This window comes from Diplotaxodon limnothrissa, linkage group LG4, assembly GCF_057381915.1.
Source record: "Diplotaxodon limnothrissa isolate DT_005_m linkage group LG4, D_limnothrissa_male_GT1.1, whole genome shotgun sequence".
NCBI classification, from domain to species: Eukaryota; Metazoa; Chordata; class Actinopteri; order Cichliformes; family Cichlidae; genus Diplotaxodon; species Diplotaxodon limnothrissa.
Window position 1 is genome coordinate 26,803,898 of NC_140599.1, and position 19,944 is coordinate 26,823,841.

Consider the following 19,944-nt stretch of genomic DNA (forward strand, 5'->3'; position numbering starts at 1 on the left):
CATCAAAGTCATCTGACGGCTCAGCTCCTTTCTTCAACAAACTTTCCAGGACATACAGCCACAGACCTTATTGGACAAATACAAATTTAATCGCCCTGCAGCCTAGGGGGCCATGTTGCCAAGCGCATTTATAAATATCTTTATACTCAAACATAACAAAATACCACTCAGGTTCAGATCAGGAAGGCAGTCCCTCCAGGTTTCATTGTCTTTGCCCATGTGAACATTAATGTCACCCAGTAGTCCCCACAAAGACCCCAACCAAGGATTCCAAGTTAGCCAGGTAGTGAAGCACTGATTAACATCCAAGTGTAAACAACAACTAACCTCGTCAGTGGTGATGACACAAATCCTACCTCTAAACTCTAACCTCAAAGTGATGTGAAAAGTCAATTTTGGAAAAACAATTTGACATTTTAGATGCATTTCAGTTCATAGACTTTACAGACTATGGAGAACAAATTAGTAAAAAAGACAAAAATTATATATTCTGACACCATAGGATTATGGTCACGACCAATAATGACTTAGAAATCACAGGGTTAAACAACTAATAACTATGAAATTAAAAAAAAAAGAAGAAATTCAGTTGACTTATCTCTCTGTCGTACTGCTATTCAGGTCTCAAAGCATGATGTCAGCAACATTCAATTGAATTTCACCTCTAATTACACCTACAGATGATCTCTTTATATGCAATCATGCAAAACAAACCAGCTCCACTGACAGATATTTCAGCTGTTACAGCAGGTAGTGCCCGCCTATGTTGTACCTCTTGCTCCCATCGCTACTGGTTGGCTCTCTGTCTTTCTCATCTCTCTTTCATCACTATAGCATTCTGTTTGTCCTCTCTAGTGTGCATTGATCTCTGTGGTGCAGAGCTTTAGAGATTTGGGGCACAGTGATCTGACTGTCACTTACAGCCGGCAGGTGTGAAGAACAAACAATGACCCCTTAAGCAAACCCCAAAACCAATTTAGGCCCTGTGTACTTCGTCATATAGGCAAACTCCATGTCTGTTATGAGGAATAGAACAAAACAGCCAAATATGCATTGCAGGTGCACCTGGTGTGCCAGTTATTTGGATATGTCTCACGCTTTCTGCTCTGTGATAAATTAGACAACCAACTGGTGATGCCATAAGTTTGTGCCTGAAGTTTAATGATGATGAAGAGTCAGAAATACAGCAAAATAACTGGTGATATGTCAAGTGTAGTGATGACAAATAGTCAGGCATCCTGCTCATTGATCCATCTCAATCCGTCACAAGAGCGCAGTCCAGCTCAGGAACAAACTGTCCTATCAAAGCCAGAAATAGGCAACGCTGAGAAAGCCAAGAGTCTGGAAATATTTTCCAACCAATGACCACATGGGCTGATTTCACTAATTAACACAAGTTTAAACAGATTAGTGGAATCTATCTATAAAAACACCTGGTGTACTAAAAAAAACTTGACCTTAACCAAATATGTGTGCATATGCCACGGCAAAAATAATCTAAAAATGGGAACGCTGGATTACTGCAACTTTAAAGCATACTGTGCCATTTTATCAATGAGACCTATAATAGTAACATGTTTTCAATTCAGTCAACTTGATCTGGATCTGAACTTTAAATGCATTTTGTTACTCTATTAGCTGCATTGGCTTAAATACATAAAAGATACATTTAGATATAAAGGGATAAGCCCACCCCTGCTGTTTTTACGCTTGCTTCTGTAAAATCCTATGAATCCTATTTTTCATAGCTTTCCATTTGCATGAACAGACTTGCCAGATTTTCTCCATCCATCACATATTAGTTCTTTTTGTGTTCTGATTTAAAGTTGACCAAAAACAAGCAAAACAAAATTGCTGCAACCCAAACACACATTTCATGATGACTACGTTTGCCATCTACCAACTTTGTCATTTGCTTTCTTACTTTACCATTCATCACACCAAGGGATGAAAATGTCAAACAAATGACATCACTGCTGCATATGGATTTTTTTTCCTCCCAGCAAGGACCCTTAATTTGATAAAAACCATGAAATCGATACCTAAAAAAAGACACAAATAAGAAATGGTGTCAGCACATTCAGGTGGAGAAACAGTCTTATTGACACAGGGGGAAGGGGAGTAGAAAAAAAATATATCAGCAGAGGAGCATCAATGCCGGCTGCCCCGAAGAGTGGGGTAGACATGTGATGTTCCACTGAGATCATTAAAAAAAAAACCACACTCAAACCTTTAAGAACAGGTTACATGTGTGGTTGTATGGTCATTCTGTTGGCTCACTGGTCTGTTCTTGGCATTAACTTTTATAATTAGCGCCTTTTTTTTCCTGAGAAGCTGCTAGCATTTCCTGGCATGGAAGACTTAAATGTTGTCTTGTGTCTGCACATATATGCATGAATCTTTAGAACCCACCTCCAGGAAAAAAAAAAAAAAAGATTGGCTTTCCACAGCTCCATCTTTATTTTTAGAGACTGGATGCTGATGAGAGAGAGGAGAAAGCAAAGGAGTGAGAAACAACATCCAAAGTGGGGAAAGGAGGGAAAGCAAGGAGAGGAGGAACGAGAAGGTTGAAAGAGGGGGAGCAAGGTGGTCAGGGGGTTGTTGTGGTTCCTCTGTGGTTTCGGAGCGTGGCTGAAAGAAATGCAGTGTGATGAGAGTCCTTCTACTGAGTGAGCCAGAGAGAGAGAGAGAGAGAGAGAGAGAGAGAGAGAGAGAGAAGGGGACGTAGCCACACCAGCCCCTCACTCGGTAGGGGAGCAGAGGGGAAGGGGGGAGGCTCCGCTGCTCTGCCGTATAAAAAGCCAAGCCTGAGAATCCGGCTCCACTAACTCACTATACGTACACACATACATACACACACACACACACACACACACACACAGACACACAGTCACAGAGATCCAGTGACTGCTCTGTTTCTCTCACACTCACCCACTCTCATCATCCTCTCTCTCTCTCTCACTCACTCTCTCTGTCTCGCTCCCTCTGTCTCTCACTCCATTCCTTTGGGCTCTGCATCCTTCTTGCTTCTTCTCACAAGTCAGATTGTGTTTGTAAGTACGTGCTGAATGTCTTCGTGTGGATGTTTGGGTTTCCTTAAGTATTTTTTGTGTGTGTGAGTGACTGCTTGGTTACTTTAGAGTGAGTTAGTGGAGCAGTGAGGTGTATCAAGTGTATGTGGGTCTTTGTCTCACCCTCACACACTCGCCGCTCCTCTTGCAACTCTTCTTGGGATCTGTGGATCCCTTTCCTCGGTGACAGGCTCCCCACACCAAGCAGTCACCATTTCCGCCCCCGGGAGACCCACGCTGGCAGCGCAGCCTCTTCCCCGACTCAGCATCGGGAGGAAGACCCTGGTGGCGGCTGCCGTAGGGGTTATGCTGGTCCTGGTGCTGGTGGTGCTCATCCCCGTGCTCGTCAGCTCCGTGGGTACAGATGCCAGCCACTATGAGATGCTGGGCACCTGCCGTATGGTGTGTGATCCCTACATGAACAAAGGCACTCCAGCCAGCAGCACGAGCTCCACCGGTCTTCAGGCTGAGGCAGAGGCGTTGAGTGACCACAGCAATGTGCTTCCACCCTCCACCTTACTGCAGGGCCCACAGGGGAAGCCTGGCAGGCCAGGCAAGCCGGGACCACCTGGACCGCCGGGAGAACCAGGGCCACCAGGGCCACCAGGACCAGCTGGACCTCCTGGTGACAGAGGAGATCAAGGAAGGACTGGGATTTTGGGTCTGGGGGGTAACGGAGCTATCAGCACAGCCACCTACAGCACAGTACCTCGGGTGGCCTTCTATGCAGGGCTTAAAAATCCCCACGAAGGCTACGAGATCCTCAAGTTTGATGATGTGGTCACCAACTTGGGCAACAACTATGATGGCATTTCGGGCAAGTTCATCTGCAGCATACCGGGTACATACTTCTTCATCTACCATGTGCTGATGAGAGGAGGGGACGGCACAAGCATGTGGGCAGACCTCTGCAAGAATGGCCAGGTTAGTGCTTTGAAACTTTTTCTGAGTTTTCTTTCTCAGCGTAAGACTATCTGACTCCTCTGATGCTCACTCTCCTGTCCTCTCCCGCTTCCTCTGTGGCTCTCCTGCTTAAAGAAGTAGCTTCATGACACACCCTGCATATAAAAAGTGACATTGCGAGACAAGTTGGGCATCTGTCATCCGCCTCTAAAGCCTAGAGCGCGCAGCTGTGGCATACACCGCGCCTAGAGATAAAGATGTGTTGACCGTTTGCAAGTGCGTCCCCTCTGCATGATGCGTCCTGACACTGCCGCGTCCCGCGATCTAGAGGACGGTCACGGTGTGGACTGAGCGTGGGGTGCGACCGATCTTTTTGCTTGTACACTGTAAAATTAGCAAAAAAAAAAAAAAAAAAGAAAGAAAAAGGAAAAAACTATCGTGCGTATCGATTTTCCTGAAGTGGAAGCAACGTGAGGAAGGAGTTGAGTATCTAAATTGTTTTAGAGTGAAAACGCTCGAGTGTTTATTAAATCAAATTGCAGAAGTAGAAAGTATTTTTTAACCTACAAGGCTGAATTTTCCAGAGGGCTTTACTTTCATTTTATCAGTTTCGGAGGACGAATTATACTCCATATAAATGTCAGTAGGGAGGGTTATTGTAAGTATTATTAATAATATTATTATTATAACATTCTGTTGCGACATAACTTTATACTCATAGTCGCTGTGAGTGAAAGTAGCAGATGGGGAAATGTGAAATTTCGCTTACAACATATTAACTGTACATTACATGTGGAAGCTTAGCGGACACCGCGGACCAATCCATCTGCCTTTACAGTCGTATTAAATGCATTAGGACGTCTGCATGATCTATTATCGCTTTCTTTGATGCATCATTTTAATGGGGAGCTAACATTATTGTGCGCCCCGGAGGGTCTTCTCAGGTTGGCAATGCGTACCAGATCAGGCTTCCCACCCGCCGTCAGATCTCTTATCTTCAAAACGGCTCAGTAAAATGGTTTGCCTGTAAGCAGATCGGATGCCATGCTACAGTTATTCTTTGTTTTGCTTAACCAGCTTGTGGCTGAGCCCATATCAAACACTGTAGTTTGCTGCAAGTGTAATCACAGACACCAAAAAGCACTATTTGCAGTAAAGAAATTAATATCCGTGTTTATAAAAACAGATCTATTTTTACCTGATTTCACGTTTCAACCTGCACACGAAACAATAAAATCTCTATTATAGGAGAAGAAATCATGGCAAATAACAATAATAAAAATAATAACCTTCACATTGCACTTCACACATTATTATGCTTTACTAATGTGGGCTGAAACTGGATGCGTTACAAGCTCTGCTGCACTTAATTCCTTGCCACCATGCATGGTCAGAATACTTTACCCATAATGAGACACAATATTCATCGTTTAGGAAATGTGACAGACATTTCAGCTTTAAATTAACATCATATGAGAACACTTGTTTCAAGTCACATGAAATGTATTATATTTGGACCACATTCAGAATTTCACAGTGATTCACAGCCTGGTACACAGCAATGAGATTGATCCTCTGAGACTCAGCCTCCAAATGCAATTTAAAAGACCTGCTTCACATTTATTAAATACTATAAAACATATAATGGCTATTTTTCCCTTTTATAATGTTAAGTGACCTGTTTAAAAAATGTAAATATGCAATAGTTAATATGGGGTGCTCAATAACAAGTACTGTGGTCATGATATGTGAGATTTAGAGATGAAATAAGATTTGGTGTGAAACTACTGTGTCACCCAGGGAGATAGAGGTTAAATCCTTTAACCTCACCAAGTTCAAGCCCAGGGAGAAAAAAAGAGTTACAACATTTGCCTTCTATATACAGTATAATGTCTCACTCAACAGTAATGTTTCTGGGTGGGCGTAAAAGCATTGATATATAATAGGGGAAGAAGAACATATGTTCCTATAAAACGCCTTCTGTTCCCGCTTCATTGTGCTCCCAAGAGGAGGGTGTGGAGGTACTTAAGTTAGACGCACAGTGTGCATCACCAGAGACCCGTGTAATGTTTATAAAGTGGTAACTGCTTCTCTTTCTCTGTCTTCCTGTGTCCTATGCACAGCTTATGCATAAATGTTCAGTCCTTCCATGGTGTTTATTAGGTTGCTTGGCTGATGGAGGACGCCCTAGAGACTTAGTTTGTGTAAATGACTGTGAATAGTTATAAATGTTGGGCAACTTATGCTACATCTCTGCTGAAGTGTTCAGAGTCAAACTGAAACTCCTACAGTCACACTGGTGCTTTACTCAGCTCATTAAGGCAGCAAAAAGCTACACTGTGAGTTGGGATAGGGGAGGCCAGGGAATTGCAGACAATACTAGTATTTTATCATCTTTTGGCGTTATTGAAGTGGTGGGTTTCCAGGCCTTGCAGAACTGTTTTACTCCAGCATGTGCACCTCCTACTCCTGGGGTTCTTACAAGCTGTTTCGAACATAAGCATCCAGAGGTTACTTTATTTCTTCTCCGCTTCTTCCACTTTGTGTTTTAACTTGGCAAAGGGCACCAAGTGGAATCCAAACACTGTCTCCAGAACTTTGACACTTTTCAAGCTAGAGCAAAAAGTTGCAGTTTTTGGTAAACAAACAAAAGGAAAATCTATTTTCAGCACAGCACACTTTATTCACTTTCCAGCTTCCTCTTCTCACACTTTTTTTTGGCTTCTTCTTTGCATGTTCTTTTTATTTTTGTGCCAAATATCCCAACCGATCCTAAACTCTTTCCAATAAATCAATGCTTTGCTACAACCTGTCTTGGACACATCCTGAGAGACATGGCAGCAGCTATAAGAAGATAAATTTAATAGACGCAGTAAAAGGAGAAGAAAGAAAGAGGACAGAAAAGAGATAGTTATTGTGCTATTGTGCCATCGAGTCTATTTAATTGTAATTAAAAAGCTTGAACCAGATCCAGGATGTGTTTGCGCTTTTCCTCTCCGTTCCCTTCTTAATATTGTTATTAATCCGCAAAACCGTTTCAGAGTTAATTAAAAGCAATGACTTCAGCGTCAGTCTCTCAAGAGGACCATAGTGAATAATCACTCTGTCTCCTCCTTTAATAAGCTTCAACGTCCTTCGTGCACATGGCTCTTCCCTAGCAATTACCGCAGCAGTCTCCTCCTTACATACACACACATTCGCACATGCTCACACACACACGCGTGCATGATTGCCCCTCCTTTCTAACCCACAGCCTCAACCCACCCCAACTGTGCACTGCCCTCCATCTCTCCTCTGCATCTGGTCTACAGAAGCTCACTTTTTTAAAGGAGCAGAAAGTTTTCATCTTCTGAAAAAGAAAAACTTTTTTTAAAAAGACAATCCAGGTTGCTGTATCACAGGATCGATTTCCTAAAACACAATGCCATCAATATTCTTCGGTTCTTTCAAGTGATGCATTGCACTACAACAGAATAAGTTAAAGTGAACCATCCTTCAACTCATCCATAGGAAAAATCTTTGTATTTTTTTTTTTTTAACCAAAACCCATCTCAGTCACATGTCATTTCTCAGTCAAACCATTTGCCTCAGCCCATCTCTTCTCATAAAGACACCTCCAGGTGGGACTTCAGCTCTGATACACATGAGCACAAGGCTGTTTATCTTGTTGCTGTGTTGTATCCAGGTGAAACCCACGCATTGTGTTTAGCATCTGGTGTCAATCCCAACATTAAACAAGGGAAGCTGAGCCATCTGGAGAAGGTCTGCTCTGCTTGATTCGATTATTGACATATGTTTTAGAAGAAGAAAAAAAGGTGCAACAAAGAAGTTAAGTTTTAATTAAACCAAATAAGATTTCAGAAAATAAGGCAGATTTTCAGTCATTTTCATTCTTAAAGTGTAAAAAAGGGAGTAATCGTTGCATTCTCGTGGATTATCTGCACACAAATACAGCAATACTTCGACTTGATTGATTTTAACATTCTGGTAATGTTCAGACCTGCTATTCTTCATCGTGGTCTGACTTCAGCACTGAGAGGCCTCTGTGCGTTCGCCTGGTGTAACAGAGAGACTCTGTCTGAAATAGACAGGCGGGGTTTTAGTGAGCTACCCTCAGTCCCTCTTTGCCTGCGGTATTGATCCCCTTATGCGTGTGTGTGGAAGCGTGTGTGCCCATGTATGTGCATTTCTTTCTTCTTCTGACAGACCTGTTTCAATGTGATGTATATCATGGCACTTCTTCTATAATCAGCCTGAGAGGTAGTGAAGGCGGACCTTTGGCCTTGATCTGCTGTGTAATTGGACATTGGATTTGACACTCTGCCGAGTGGAACATTAGAGCTGGCCTAATTAGGTGCGAGGGCTATTAAATGAAGATTGGCCCACGTTGTTAGGAAATACCACACAGATTGGAAATGTCAAGATGACATCGGGCTGTCATCTGAAAGCACTGAGAGAAAATCTATCATTTATTGGTGAAGTTTCAAAAGTTGCTCGAAAGCTGCCCACCACTTGTCAGTAATCATTCAATTACTTTTAAAACATTTTACACTGAGCTTCTCAAATAGAGAGCTATTACAGCTCAGCAGTGCACAGACCATCTGAGCTGGCATCTCAGATTAAGTAACTCGTGAAATACTGATAATGTCTAATATCTCAAGTACTGAGAGATCTGAAACATACGGTCCAAAATAGGCTATGGATTGTCTCCTGTGACTGGCTGACTCAAGGATGCTATGGTGTTGACTCACAAGGCTTCTTCATTATAATGAGGGCCATATGGGAGATAGACAAGTGCCCCTGGCCCTCTTATGCAAACATCTCTCTCTCTCTCTCTCTCCTCACGCCCCTGACATTTAGACGTCCCCCGATTTCAGTCTTCACTGATACCCACAATTATTCTCTCCCTCTTCACAGGAAAGCAGCAAGTCAATGGCTCCAAATGACTCACAGTCTGCTACATAACTCAGCGTGTTTAACACTTCATGCCCTCCTTAAAATGAGTATGGGTAAAATATCAACAACTGCCCAGTAAGAACGACACAGACTACTATACGAAAAAATGCATGTCATAACAAAGCTGACATTCTCGCTCTCATCCAACACATATACAAAAACCCACTTTGCCTTTTTTGTAGCTTTCTTGGTAAGAATAAAGGAAACTCTCGGTGCCTCGAGGATTACTATGAAACAAAGTGGAAAACAGGCTCAGTGTGAACAAAGGTTGAAAATTTTGCAGTGAAAGTGTCTTTTCAGACAATGCTAGAAGCAGTGATTGTGGTTTTGGTGGTGATGCTCGAGGCAGACTGTGCTGTGCTGTATCTCGGTAATTAACTGACCGCGATGAAGCAGACACAACAAAGAAAAGAGTGGCTGGATTGCGGGTCAAAGTTCATTCCTCTTTTTTCCTCCCCCACCACTGTTTCCTCTGACAGGCTTCTTTCAGTGGCTCTTTCAGGAGAAGCTGCCCGAGTTTCATCCTCTTTGTCGCCACTGATAAACTGCAATACTAATAATCAGGCCCTGGGAAAAGGTTTTACGGTATTTGTATCACGTACTGCTGCTACATGCTATAAACTAATGAACTAACACCTGATACCAAACTCACCTTAAGCATTACTGTAGGCAATTTCATAAACAGTGAGAGGTCTGTGCTGTAAAGTCACTGCGTTTCAAAGCAGGTTGAGCAGGTACAAAGAGAACAGCTGGTGAAATTAATTCAGGAGACCTTTTTTTACTCGCAGATGGCAAATCTGCTCTTACCATTTCACTTCTCTTATCATGTTTTCACTTAGGTCTCCAACAAATGAACGTGTAAACACATGCCACTTTCTGACAGTACAATTCTCTTGCAACCCCTCGGACTTTCCTGTTCTCATTACTTTAGTAAAATTGTGTCTCTAGCGCACGCGGCTGCATAAAAATGCATTTCCATGTAGCATGTCTCTCTTTGTGTCGCTCTGTCATGGTGCGTGTATGCGTTTGCACGTGTGTCGCAGGAATGCGTTGAATAGGGCTCGGTAGAGATGGCGTGCTATCTAAGCTGCCATTAGGCATGCGGTTCACGGCTGGAATGTTCAAACACAATTAGATGGCAGCACACTTTGATTTAAAAGGGGACCAATAGACTCGTTGATCCAAAATGGAGGCTCAACATCAAGTCAACAAATCCCTGTCAGAGAAGCCACGAGACATGTCCTTGTCACGGTGACAAAGCCTCTTGTAAGATCACTGTCCCATTGAGATGTTTCAGGCCTGTCTCGTGGCAGACAACAGACAAAGAAAAAAAAACTGAATTTTTACAGAGTTTACAATTAAACTCAGCAAGCTGCGCCAGCTGAATGCAAATAATGCAAAGCGCCTTTTAGATAATAGGTTGATTGTAAAGGAAATCCCAAGTGACTGAGGGTGAGTGACGGTTTTAATAATGTTCCACAAATTCATCCTTCAGATTAATGCTATCATTACTGATAGCTGTAACATTCACATTTAAGAGAAACTGCACTGTTACAGGCATGTATTATTAAGTCCAAGCACAGCCCTGTATTTTTTTTGTCTTAAATATTATTCAATAAAGGCCATCATGTTGATGATATGACGGATTCAAACATGCACGAGCAGCCACGAGGAAGACAACATCGCCTGACACCTCATTTACCATTGCTGGAGCCGCCGCTTACGGCCTCACGCTTTGTTTGTCTTGTCAAAGTTCCTCTACATATTCCGTGTCAAGGTCACGCACTGCCAGTTGGCTGTTTGTCCTGCTCATCTCTGGCTATACATCTGCCATACCCTGAATTTAGACCTCTGGCTCATATCGCAAGCAAGTTTTGTGCAGAGGAGTGAAAGCGGGAGGGGGGGGAGAGAAAAGAGAAAAAGAAAAACAGCTCCAATAGGAGCTCCCTGATCATTATTTCAAAAATAGTGAGAGGTTTTATTCATGCATGCTTATCACTGAAAGCAAGCGAAGGAGGTCTAGACTGCGGCAGTTAGTCTCAGAAGGGGATAAAAACCATTAGAGCAAAGAAACAAAACAAAACAAAAATATCACTGTGGATGAACTACAAGGATTTCAGGGAAGTTTGCTTTCACCAGGGCTTTGCTCATTCCATCTCTGCCAAAAAAAACCCGTTATATTTGTATTGTTCATCTCCCCCCCCAAAAAAATCCCATAAATCATTTACTTCAAGATGGCCTAAATTTAGCCCTTTAATAAGAAAGAAAAGAGAATAACTTAACGATATTACACATCTGTGACATTGCCAAAGGTTTTCTGCTTCTGTGCGACTGCCTGCAAAGCAAATATTTTGGTAAAGTTTCATTAAAAATCTCAGCTGACAAATCCTCCAGAGCCATCATCACCTGCTTCCCCTACAATCCAAGGCGGTAACCCTCTAATAAGATGGTGTTGACTTTGCACACTCATTGCATATCATTTCGTATTACTATGCACCGGACACTGGCATCTTAGAATCAGAACAGGAGGTTTTGTTTGCACATCGATATGAGCTGCGCTAGATTTAATCAGGAGGATAAACAATAAGAAAAAAAATGTACAATATTCCATATATTACTTCTGGATCTTAAAACCTCTCCTCGGAATTTCATTATCCAAAATTAGCCTTTACATTATTTGCACATTTCGTACTAGTGTGACACTGTCCACACTGCTGTTAGAGAACTTGTCAGGCCCTCCACAACTTTCCACCTTTCTTACGTCTATCTCACTTGTTAATTATGAATTTCACAGTCTTTTATCAAGCATTTGTTTAATCGATACATTTTTTTTTAAAGTGGAAAGCTGAAGAAGTGTCAGTCTTGACTTGAATTTAAAGCAGTGAGCTAAAGGTAATGCAAAGAAGAGTTCATAAAACACATCTGCAAGTAACAAAGTATAAGATTTTGCATTATGTTGACTCTATAGCAGAATCGTTATCACACATGTTAATACTGACCAAGCCATTTCTCTCACTGTGGGGGTATTATTATTATTATTTCTTGAGGTATTAGCAGAAATGTAGCTGCACCTAAAGTAAGATGTAGCATTAACAGCATACAAAACAGGTTGTAAATACGGTGTCCTAAATAGGACATCTTGAGACTCAAATGCTTTTTACAGTTGCGGTTAAAGAACACCTCTGTTTTTGATTTCACGACCCACTGTAGCCTTTTGTGTACGCCGGGCTGTTCATCATTGTATTGCTGCAGCAGAGAAGCCCTTACTGGCTCCAAAAAGCTTCCCTGAAAGAATTTTGTGGTTTCTATCAGAAGCTTTTCAATCTTGAACCATGTAAAGTTTAAAAATGCAGAATTTTAATTAAATCATTTTATAAATACACGTAATTGTCAGGTCGAGCTCATGAAACAGTTATTCAAACTACTGAATGCTGAGTTCATGAAAGCTTTACATTTGCTATTTTAATAAGACTGGTACGCCTCTGCACATCCTCTGCACACTTTTATGTTTCCAACAGCAGGTTTTCAAAAATCAACAGAAGATGAGCTAAGAGTTTAGTGCTGACAGAATTAGCTGTTGTAGCAGGAAAGACAATAGAAAAACATTTTTTAATTTAAAAAATGCTTCATTAGTCAATGGTATATACTTAAATTACACAAATAATCTATATATTATTATTATTTTATACATTTAAATGCAAAGAAAATCTGTTTTAGGTTCCCCATTAGATTTGGCACCAGTGATACCTTCTGTGCAGGAGAGCTCTGTCAGTAGCTGGCTTGCCCAAACATTTGTCAATATGCCTGTTGTGTGTGTTCCCTTTAAACAGGGCAACTAATTATTGGGCATTCTCGGCATTATTGGGCATGCCTGTTGAGCTACTTGTCGACTCCCACTCAAAAATCCCAGATTTAAAGATTTGTGGACACTGAGTTAAAGATAGGCCTGAAATAGACTTTGGAGACCCCATAATGAGCCACAAGAAACACTGCAAATGCACACGAACTATTGATTTGGATTCAACTTTACTGACCAGACTAAGTGCTTAATAGGCTTATTTAACCACAAGATACTTTTAAGGATGTACAGTGCTTTCTTTTTTTCCATCTCTAGAGAATTAATGATCTTCCTGTTCGATTGTGCTCCATTTGAATTACATATGATGTAGTTTGTCTAGTTAGTAACTGTTTAATAGCACTGAGCCACGATGCAGACGCTAAGTAGAGAGTTACACTTTTTTTGTGTGTGTTTTGCTTTTTGTCTTTGTTTTTGTCCTCTACACCAAGCACAACACTGGTTGAGTGAAAAAGATTATAAACGATAGCGATTTAAAAACCACGACAAGCGTAATTAACAATGAAAAAGCAGAGAATTCTTAGTTGACTTCTGCTTTACAGAGTGTTATACTTAGTTACAGTTCATTGTTTAGCTTTCTGGCCTCAGATCTACTGTTTTAGTTCACCCACACTGCCTTCTTATTGCCATTTCAGGTAAGAAGCAGCTGTTTTCTAAAAAACAGTAGACATGTTCTTGCACAATTAGCTGGTGAGCATAGTGGAGAATTTACCTGATACGAAGTCGACAATATGCATATGTGGTAAATATGTAATGAAAATTAAAGCTGTTTTTTTTTGTCTTTATATTTAGATCACAGACTTTTTACATTTAAACACCGACAAAATGATTTGTTATAGGCACACCTCTATGTCAGAGTGTTACATGGGGATCTACACCAGCTCTGAGGTCTATGGTGGAAAGGCCATCACATCGCAGCTTTTGTGATGTTTTTGTGATGTACATAACAATTAAGTCTAGAAAAGAAAGCGATTAAAGACAAACACAGATTACCAGTGATGTGGTTCTTCCTTGTTTGAGGCATGTGTCATATATCAAGGACATGCTGATTGTGTTTGTGTCATTATTTTCTCTAGCGTAAAACAAAAAGAATATTTGGCTCCAGTTCCTTTGCTGTTAATTACTATTACCGGTTTATGTATATTTACTGAATCCACATCCACTTCTTGCTTCCTTCTCTGCCGTTTGCCTTAAGTTTGATTTTCAGCATTTGGCATAATTGAAGCTACAGACATCCTAAAAAACATCCTACCTCTTCTTCTTCTTTTCCTTTTCTTCGCTGTTTCCTTTAGGGGTCATCGTGACTGATCATTCTACCATTAAGCTGTAAAATCCACATGGTTGTCTGCATTTGTATATCAGGATTGCCAGCCTATTACTCTAGTCCTAAATAAAAGAGGGTGAAGAAGAGCAATGAGTCTGTTAACTCCACATTAAAGCGAACGCTTCCTCTGAGCTAATATTCATTGTTTAAAGCCAATTTTACACTTTCAGATCTTGAGAATAATTTCTAAATGTGTTTTTAAAAGGTTGTATAAAGCCTTATGTTTCTTCAACTGGTGTCACTAATGAAGTTTAAACCTGAAAAATAATTTGGAGGTGTGAAGTTAGAAAGAAGTTGGAATACTAGAGCCTTTGAGCCCACTCCTCATCTCTGCTTAAAGCTTACAGCTCGAGGCTATATTAGCTGCTACTTGTGCAACACACCACTGTCTCCAGCTGAACTGGTGCCAGATTTTTGTCAAGGAAGCAGACTCTGTTGAGTGAACAAAAAAACAAAAAAAAAACCAAACAATATCTCTGCTACTGCTGCAGACATAAAAAAGACCATCATGAGAATGACACTGTAGGAGTGTAATAATAAATTGGATGAGCACTCTTTTAATTTAAAATCGAATGTGCTAGAAGCAAAACAACACAAAATAATGCATGGCACTACTGCCAGACTGAAGTGAGAATTGAGAATAAGGCTTTCATAAAAGCTGTTGTTGACCAACTTAGGATCTTCATTCAGCTGGTTTGCCTTTAATTTCACTCTTTACCTTTCAGCTGGAAAACAGGGAGGCTAAAGATTTTAGTCTTTAAAATGTAGCTTCAGAAAGTTCTTGAATCATCGGGCCCCATCTTATCTTACCTCATAGCTATGGATCACCCCAACAGAGCACTTTGCTCTCAGATGGCAGGCTTACTTGTGGTTTCTAGGGTATTTAAAAGTAAAATGGGGGCAGAGCCTTCAGCTTCCAGGCCCCTCTTCTGTGGAACCAGCTCCCAGTTTGGATTTGGGAGACAGATATCCTCTCTGGTTTTAAGATTGGGCTTAAAACTGTCCCTTTAAAAAAAAAAGCATGTAGCTAAGGCTGGATGAGGTGACGCTGAATCCTCCTTTAGTTACGGTGCAGTAGGTGTAGGTTCTTGGGGGATTCCCATGATGCATTGAGTATTTCTTCTTCAGTCACGTTTTCCACTCCCTATGTGTTTATACATCTCTGTGCATGTAATCATTAGTTATTATTAGTATGGCTCCCTTTCACAGCGTGTCTATACCCTGTCTCCCTCCCCTCACCCCAACAGGATGTGGCAGATGGCTGCCACTTCCTGAGCCTGGTTCTGTTGGAGGATTTTTCCTGTTAAAAGGGAGTTTTTCCTTCCCACTGTTGCTCAAGCACTTGCTCATACGGGGTCATATGGTTGTTGGGGGTTTCTCTGTTTTCTCTGCATCGTTGTAGGGTTTTTACTTTACACTATACAGCAGCTTGAGGCAACTTTTGTTGTGATTTAGCTATATAAATATTGGATTGAATTGAAAAGCATTATGCAGTACTCATTCCTACTTAAATAATCACTGTTAGAACAGCTCTCTGCCACACACACAAGTACACACATGCGATAAACCACAGCTATTGTTTCAAGACTCATGTGGGACTGCACCTACACTTAAAAACACAGCACGTTTGTAGTGGATGTCTTAATTACCCCGGACAGGTTATTTAGAAACTGCTCCAAATGTCCTGCAGACAGAGTGCCAAAACACACAGGCACACAGGGACACAAACACACACATACACACATGTGGCCAGACAGAAGCTGCAAACCCAAAAACAACAACAACAAAGTTCTTTTTTCCTCTTTTTGATGCAAACTCATTCCAGCGATTCCCATCACTCCTCTTAGTTATCAGATATTTCTGCTTATACTCAGTAAACATCTTTTATGTTTTGTTTCTTCTAATTTCCTCCACACTGTGACCCCCCAGAGTAAGCCCTGTTGTTGCATTTCTGAGACTTTTGGAGCGCATTTTGCTTCAAGGTCGAACAATAGCTCTGCAAAAGACCCCTGGCTTGATTGAAACCATAAATCTGCCTGACACAGAGGCTAAAGTTTTGGGTCGGTTTTATATGTTTAATATCAATATTAAAAAGATATATTTGTCAAAAAAAAAAAATCGACTTCAAAATGAAACCAAATCGAAATGTATGTCCTAAATGATAAATTACCTTCCTGTTGAATAAACATTATTGCTCTCTTATGATAAAAAAAAGCTTCTCTTTTTTGCACTTTCATTATTCCATGTCATAAATAATGCAGTTCTGCTTCTTAATTAGCAGAATATCAATAAAGAAAATTCTATGAACTTTAGACCATTGAGACAGGAAGAGGATGCTAGCTTTATTTTAAATGTTAATCTAAGTTGACTTTAAAAATAATGTAATTTTAAAACTGTAAGCTTGGGGTTTCCTGAATATATTCACCATTGTAATCAAAACTGTATTTGCTATGTGTATTTTCTTACAAGCTTCTATGCTCAAATGCCAAACACATTCCCTGCTCAAAATAGCAAATGTAATGTCTGTACATCCTTGGAGATATATGAGTACTTACATGCGCTAAGTGCTTTTAGTTTAGATTTACAGTAATATAGACTTGTAAGAGTGAATACAGTATCTGTCTTAGCATGAGAGACTGACACCTGATTCATAGCATTTGCTAAATACATTAAGCTAATGTACTGATACCTTTAGCAACTATGAAGGCTACCTCTTCTTTACGTGTTTATCTGCTCCTGGCCTTGCAGGTTCGTGCCAGTGCCATTGCCCAAGATGCTGACCAGAACTATGACTACGCCTCCAACAGTGTCATCCTCCATCTGGATGCAGGAGACGAAGTGTACATCAAACTGGATGGAGGCAAAGCCCACGGTGGCAACAACAACAAGTACAGCACCTTCTCTGGCTTCATCCTCTACGCAGACTGAGAACACACAGACACAGAGACAGTCAGACAGGAAGAGACTCAGACTAAGTGTAGTATGACGGGGGGGGGGAGGGGGTGTATGTGTTAAAAGCCTGGAATGCTTTCTAGTTTTCCTAATTCTCTCCATCATCACGGACACCTCTGCTTCGTATCCATCAGTCAAGACATCCAGGTTCTGTAGCCAAGTCTGGATGCAAAGCTCCTGAGGACTGAGAGGAGCTCGGTTGGGCGTGTGTGGGAGGAGTGGGATGTTAGGTGGAGGTGGGCCGGTTTTTCCACACTCCTTGCCACAGTGCCACTGGTCAAAAGCTCCTCACTCTCAGTGTCTCTCCTCTTTAGCCCTGCTCCATTGCACAGAAATATCAACAAATATGAAAACCCTGCTAAGTGGATGATCTCACCTCTTCTCTCCACAGCGGCAGCAGTCAGCTGCAGTATCAGTGGACTGAAGTGACTGAAACTTATAGTGTTGTTCCGTGAAATTTTCCTCAGATTGTGTTTTCATTTTGTAGACATGCATAATATTCAACACGAGCAAGATTTAAAAAAAAATAATAAATAAAAGAGAATATATTTGTCCCTTGTGAAGATATCCTGTTTGACTGAGAGATGTTATTTGTGATGCAGCTCAGAGCTCTAACAGCTGGAAAACAAATCTTTAAATCAAGAGTTTCACTATTTTATAGCAGTGTGTGTTTTTCTTCATTTCTAGGTAAAACAAGGTAACTATTATTCATGTGGAGAATAACAATACATTCTGCACTTCCAGTGTATCTGAAGAAGAAAACATCTAATATAGACAATACCCTTTCCAGAAACCACCTCACACTGTTTCTGGCACTGTCACAAATGTCCTGCTGCTCTTCAGATTAAAGGAGGGCATAAATAATCTTTTCAATGTTCTAGCTTCATGTAGATGTTCCACTCAGTACAACTAGTTATGTGATACAGAAAATTTTCAAACTCAGAGGTAACCCAATTGAAGAACGCCAATCCTTTCCTCTTTTCTGTTATGCCGACCTCCAAGGTTTCTTGCGAGGTATTAAAAATGAAGAAGAAGAAGAAGCAGCGAGCAAGGAAAAGAAAGTCACAAATGCAGAGAAAGAGTCAGAAGTGAGTGAGATGGGGAGGTAGAGGAGGCGTTCAAGCACAGTGAAAGTGAGTGGGCAATTTTTATGTTTCAGTGTCTTCACTGGATGTCATCCATTCATTAGCTGCATATTCAATGACACACAGGCATTATGGTAATATTTACTCGACATGGCTGCCTGATGGCTTGCTTGAGAATGAAACTGATTGGGTGAGTGACTTGGCCTATTATGACCGCACGTTTGAGTGTATGCGTGTTTGCGTTTGTGCGCGTATGTGTGTATTCTGTGCATACCAGTGAGTGTATGCATCTTAGCATGTGCCGTGTCATAATTACATTGTTATTTTTCAGAGTTATCCTGTGCTACAGCCAATGACATATATTTTACGCAGCAGCCAATGAGATTGTGCTCTGTAGGGTGGAGCCTCTATAGATATGATGAGAAGAACAAACAGCTTGTAATTGAAATCTTTGACTTGTTTGTCTATCTTATCTTTTGGAATTGTTGAATACATTTCAATAATAAATGGGATTTTTTTGAGTGACTTGTCTCAGGAGAATTTTTGAATCCCAAATACACTAATTAAGGCAAATTATCTGTAAAAGAGCTCATTCGCTCTGTGAGATTAACTGCAGCGACAGCAAAAAACATGACTGGAAATGTACGTTTCTTGTTCTGTTTGAAGCGAGAATTCGAATAATGGACACTCAGTGCAACCAATAAAAAGATCCTATCAGCAAATCCCTTATCTCTCTTTTCTCTGGAGAATGCAAAGTGTATCCAGGATGACGAGCATCCAGGGAGAGATGTCTGTGTTTATGCTCCCCCCGCCACGTCCCATCCTGAAGTGATCCTGTGGTGCTTCTCTCCATCTGGAAAGGTGCTCTTGGAGATAAAGACTCTCCAACTTTAGCAACATCCTCCAGTGGAGTAAAATGCCTTTTTTGAATGCAGATGAGCCCTTAGGGAAATGCAGGCTATTCCTCAATCTGCAATCACAGTTTCTTTTCACAGATTCACATCAACAGGGGTATGATATACCTAGCGAAGAAATGAGGACGGAGAAGAGAAGACAGGGGGAGGAAAGATTGAGAACGATAAAAACGGAGCAGAATATGGTTTGACAAAGACCGATGGAAACATGAGAGAAAGAGCAGGCCACAGAGAAGTAATGGGGAATGGATAGATAGGGAAGGAGAAGGTAAAGAGAAATATAAGGAAGACAGAAATAAAAGGGGGTGGTACTGATTTGGGGTGAAGAGTGAGGAGGGGTGGATTGTTTTCAGGGTAGAGTGATTCCCTGTCGGGCCTGTGTGAGGTGTCAGGAGAGATTAGCCAGCGTGAAGCTGGAGGAGAGAGCTTGAGATAGCTTAGATTGGACAAGTGTCAAGGACTGGACATTCCTCGGACCTGGCAGGAATGGGATGTGACACTGGCTGCCATGCTCGCCTGCACTACTTTGCTCTTAAGGGGGCATTCACCCCTCTCTGTATCATTTTATGAAATTTCCTCAAGCATATAGCAAGTTTATTCCAAACACATCAGTGATATTGAGAGTGCTTGAGCATCTTAACAGCTGTAATTGTTCCAGGTTTAATTTTAAAGACATTGCCATCAGCAGGGGAAAAGAAAAGGTCTTCAGGATTAAATTCTGTGCCAAGTAAAGCTGAGATTTACTTCAGCACAAATAAACTAAACAACATCAAATCTCAATTCACAGTCAGAAGGTAAAAAGGTAGCAAAAGGACAATTTTATTTCATATTTATCACTGTCATGTAGCATTATATTCAGGAGAAATAGGTGAAACTAAAAAAA

At 41.0% G+C, this 19,944-nt stretch overlaps 1 protein-coding gene across 1 annotated transcript; it reads left to right on the forward strand.

Moving 5' to 3' along the window:
- The first annotated feature begins 3,338 nt into the window (after positions 1-3,338).
- On the forward strand, positions 3,339-17,038 carry c1ql1l2 (complement component 1, q subcomponent-like 1-like 2). Its single transcript, XM_085352713.1, has 2 exons — positions 3,339-3,995; positions 16,859-17,038. The coding sequence occupies exons 1-2, from the start codon at positions 3,378-3,380 to the stop codon at positions 17,036-17,038; spliced, it is 798 nt and encodes a 265-aa protein (XP_085208839.1). The 5' UTR covers positions 3,339-3,377.
- The last annotated feature ends 2,906 nt before the right edge of the window (positions 17,039-19,944 follow it).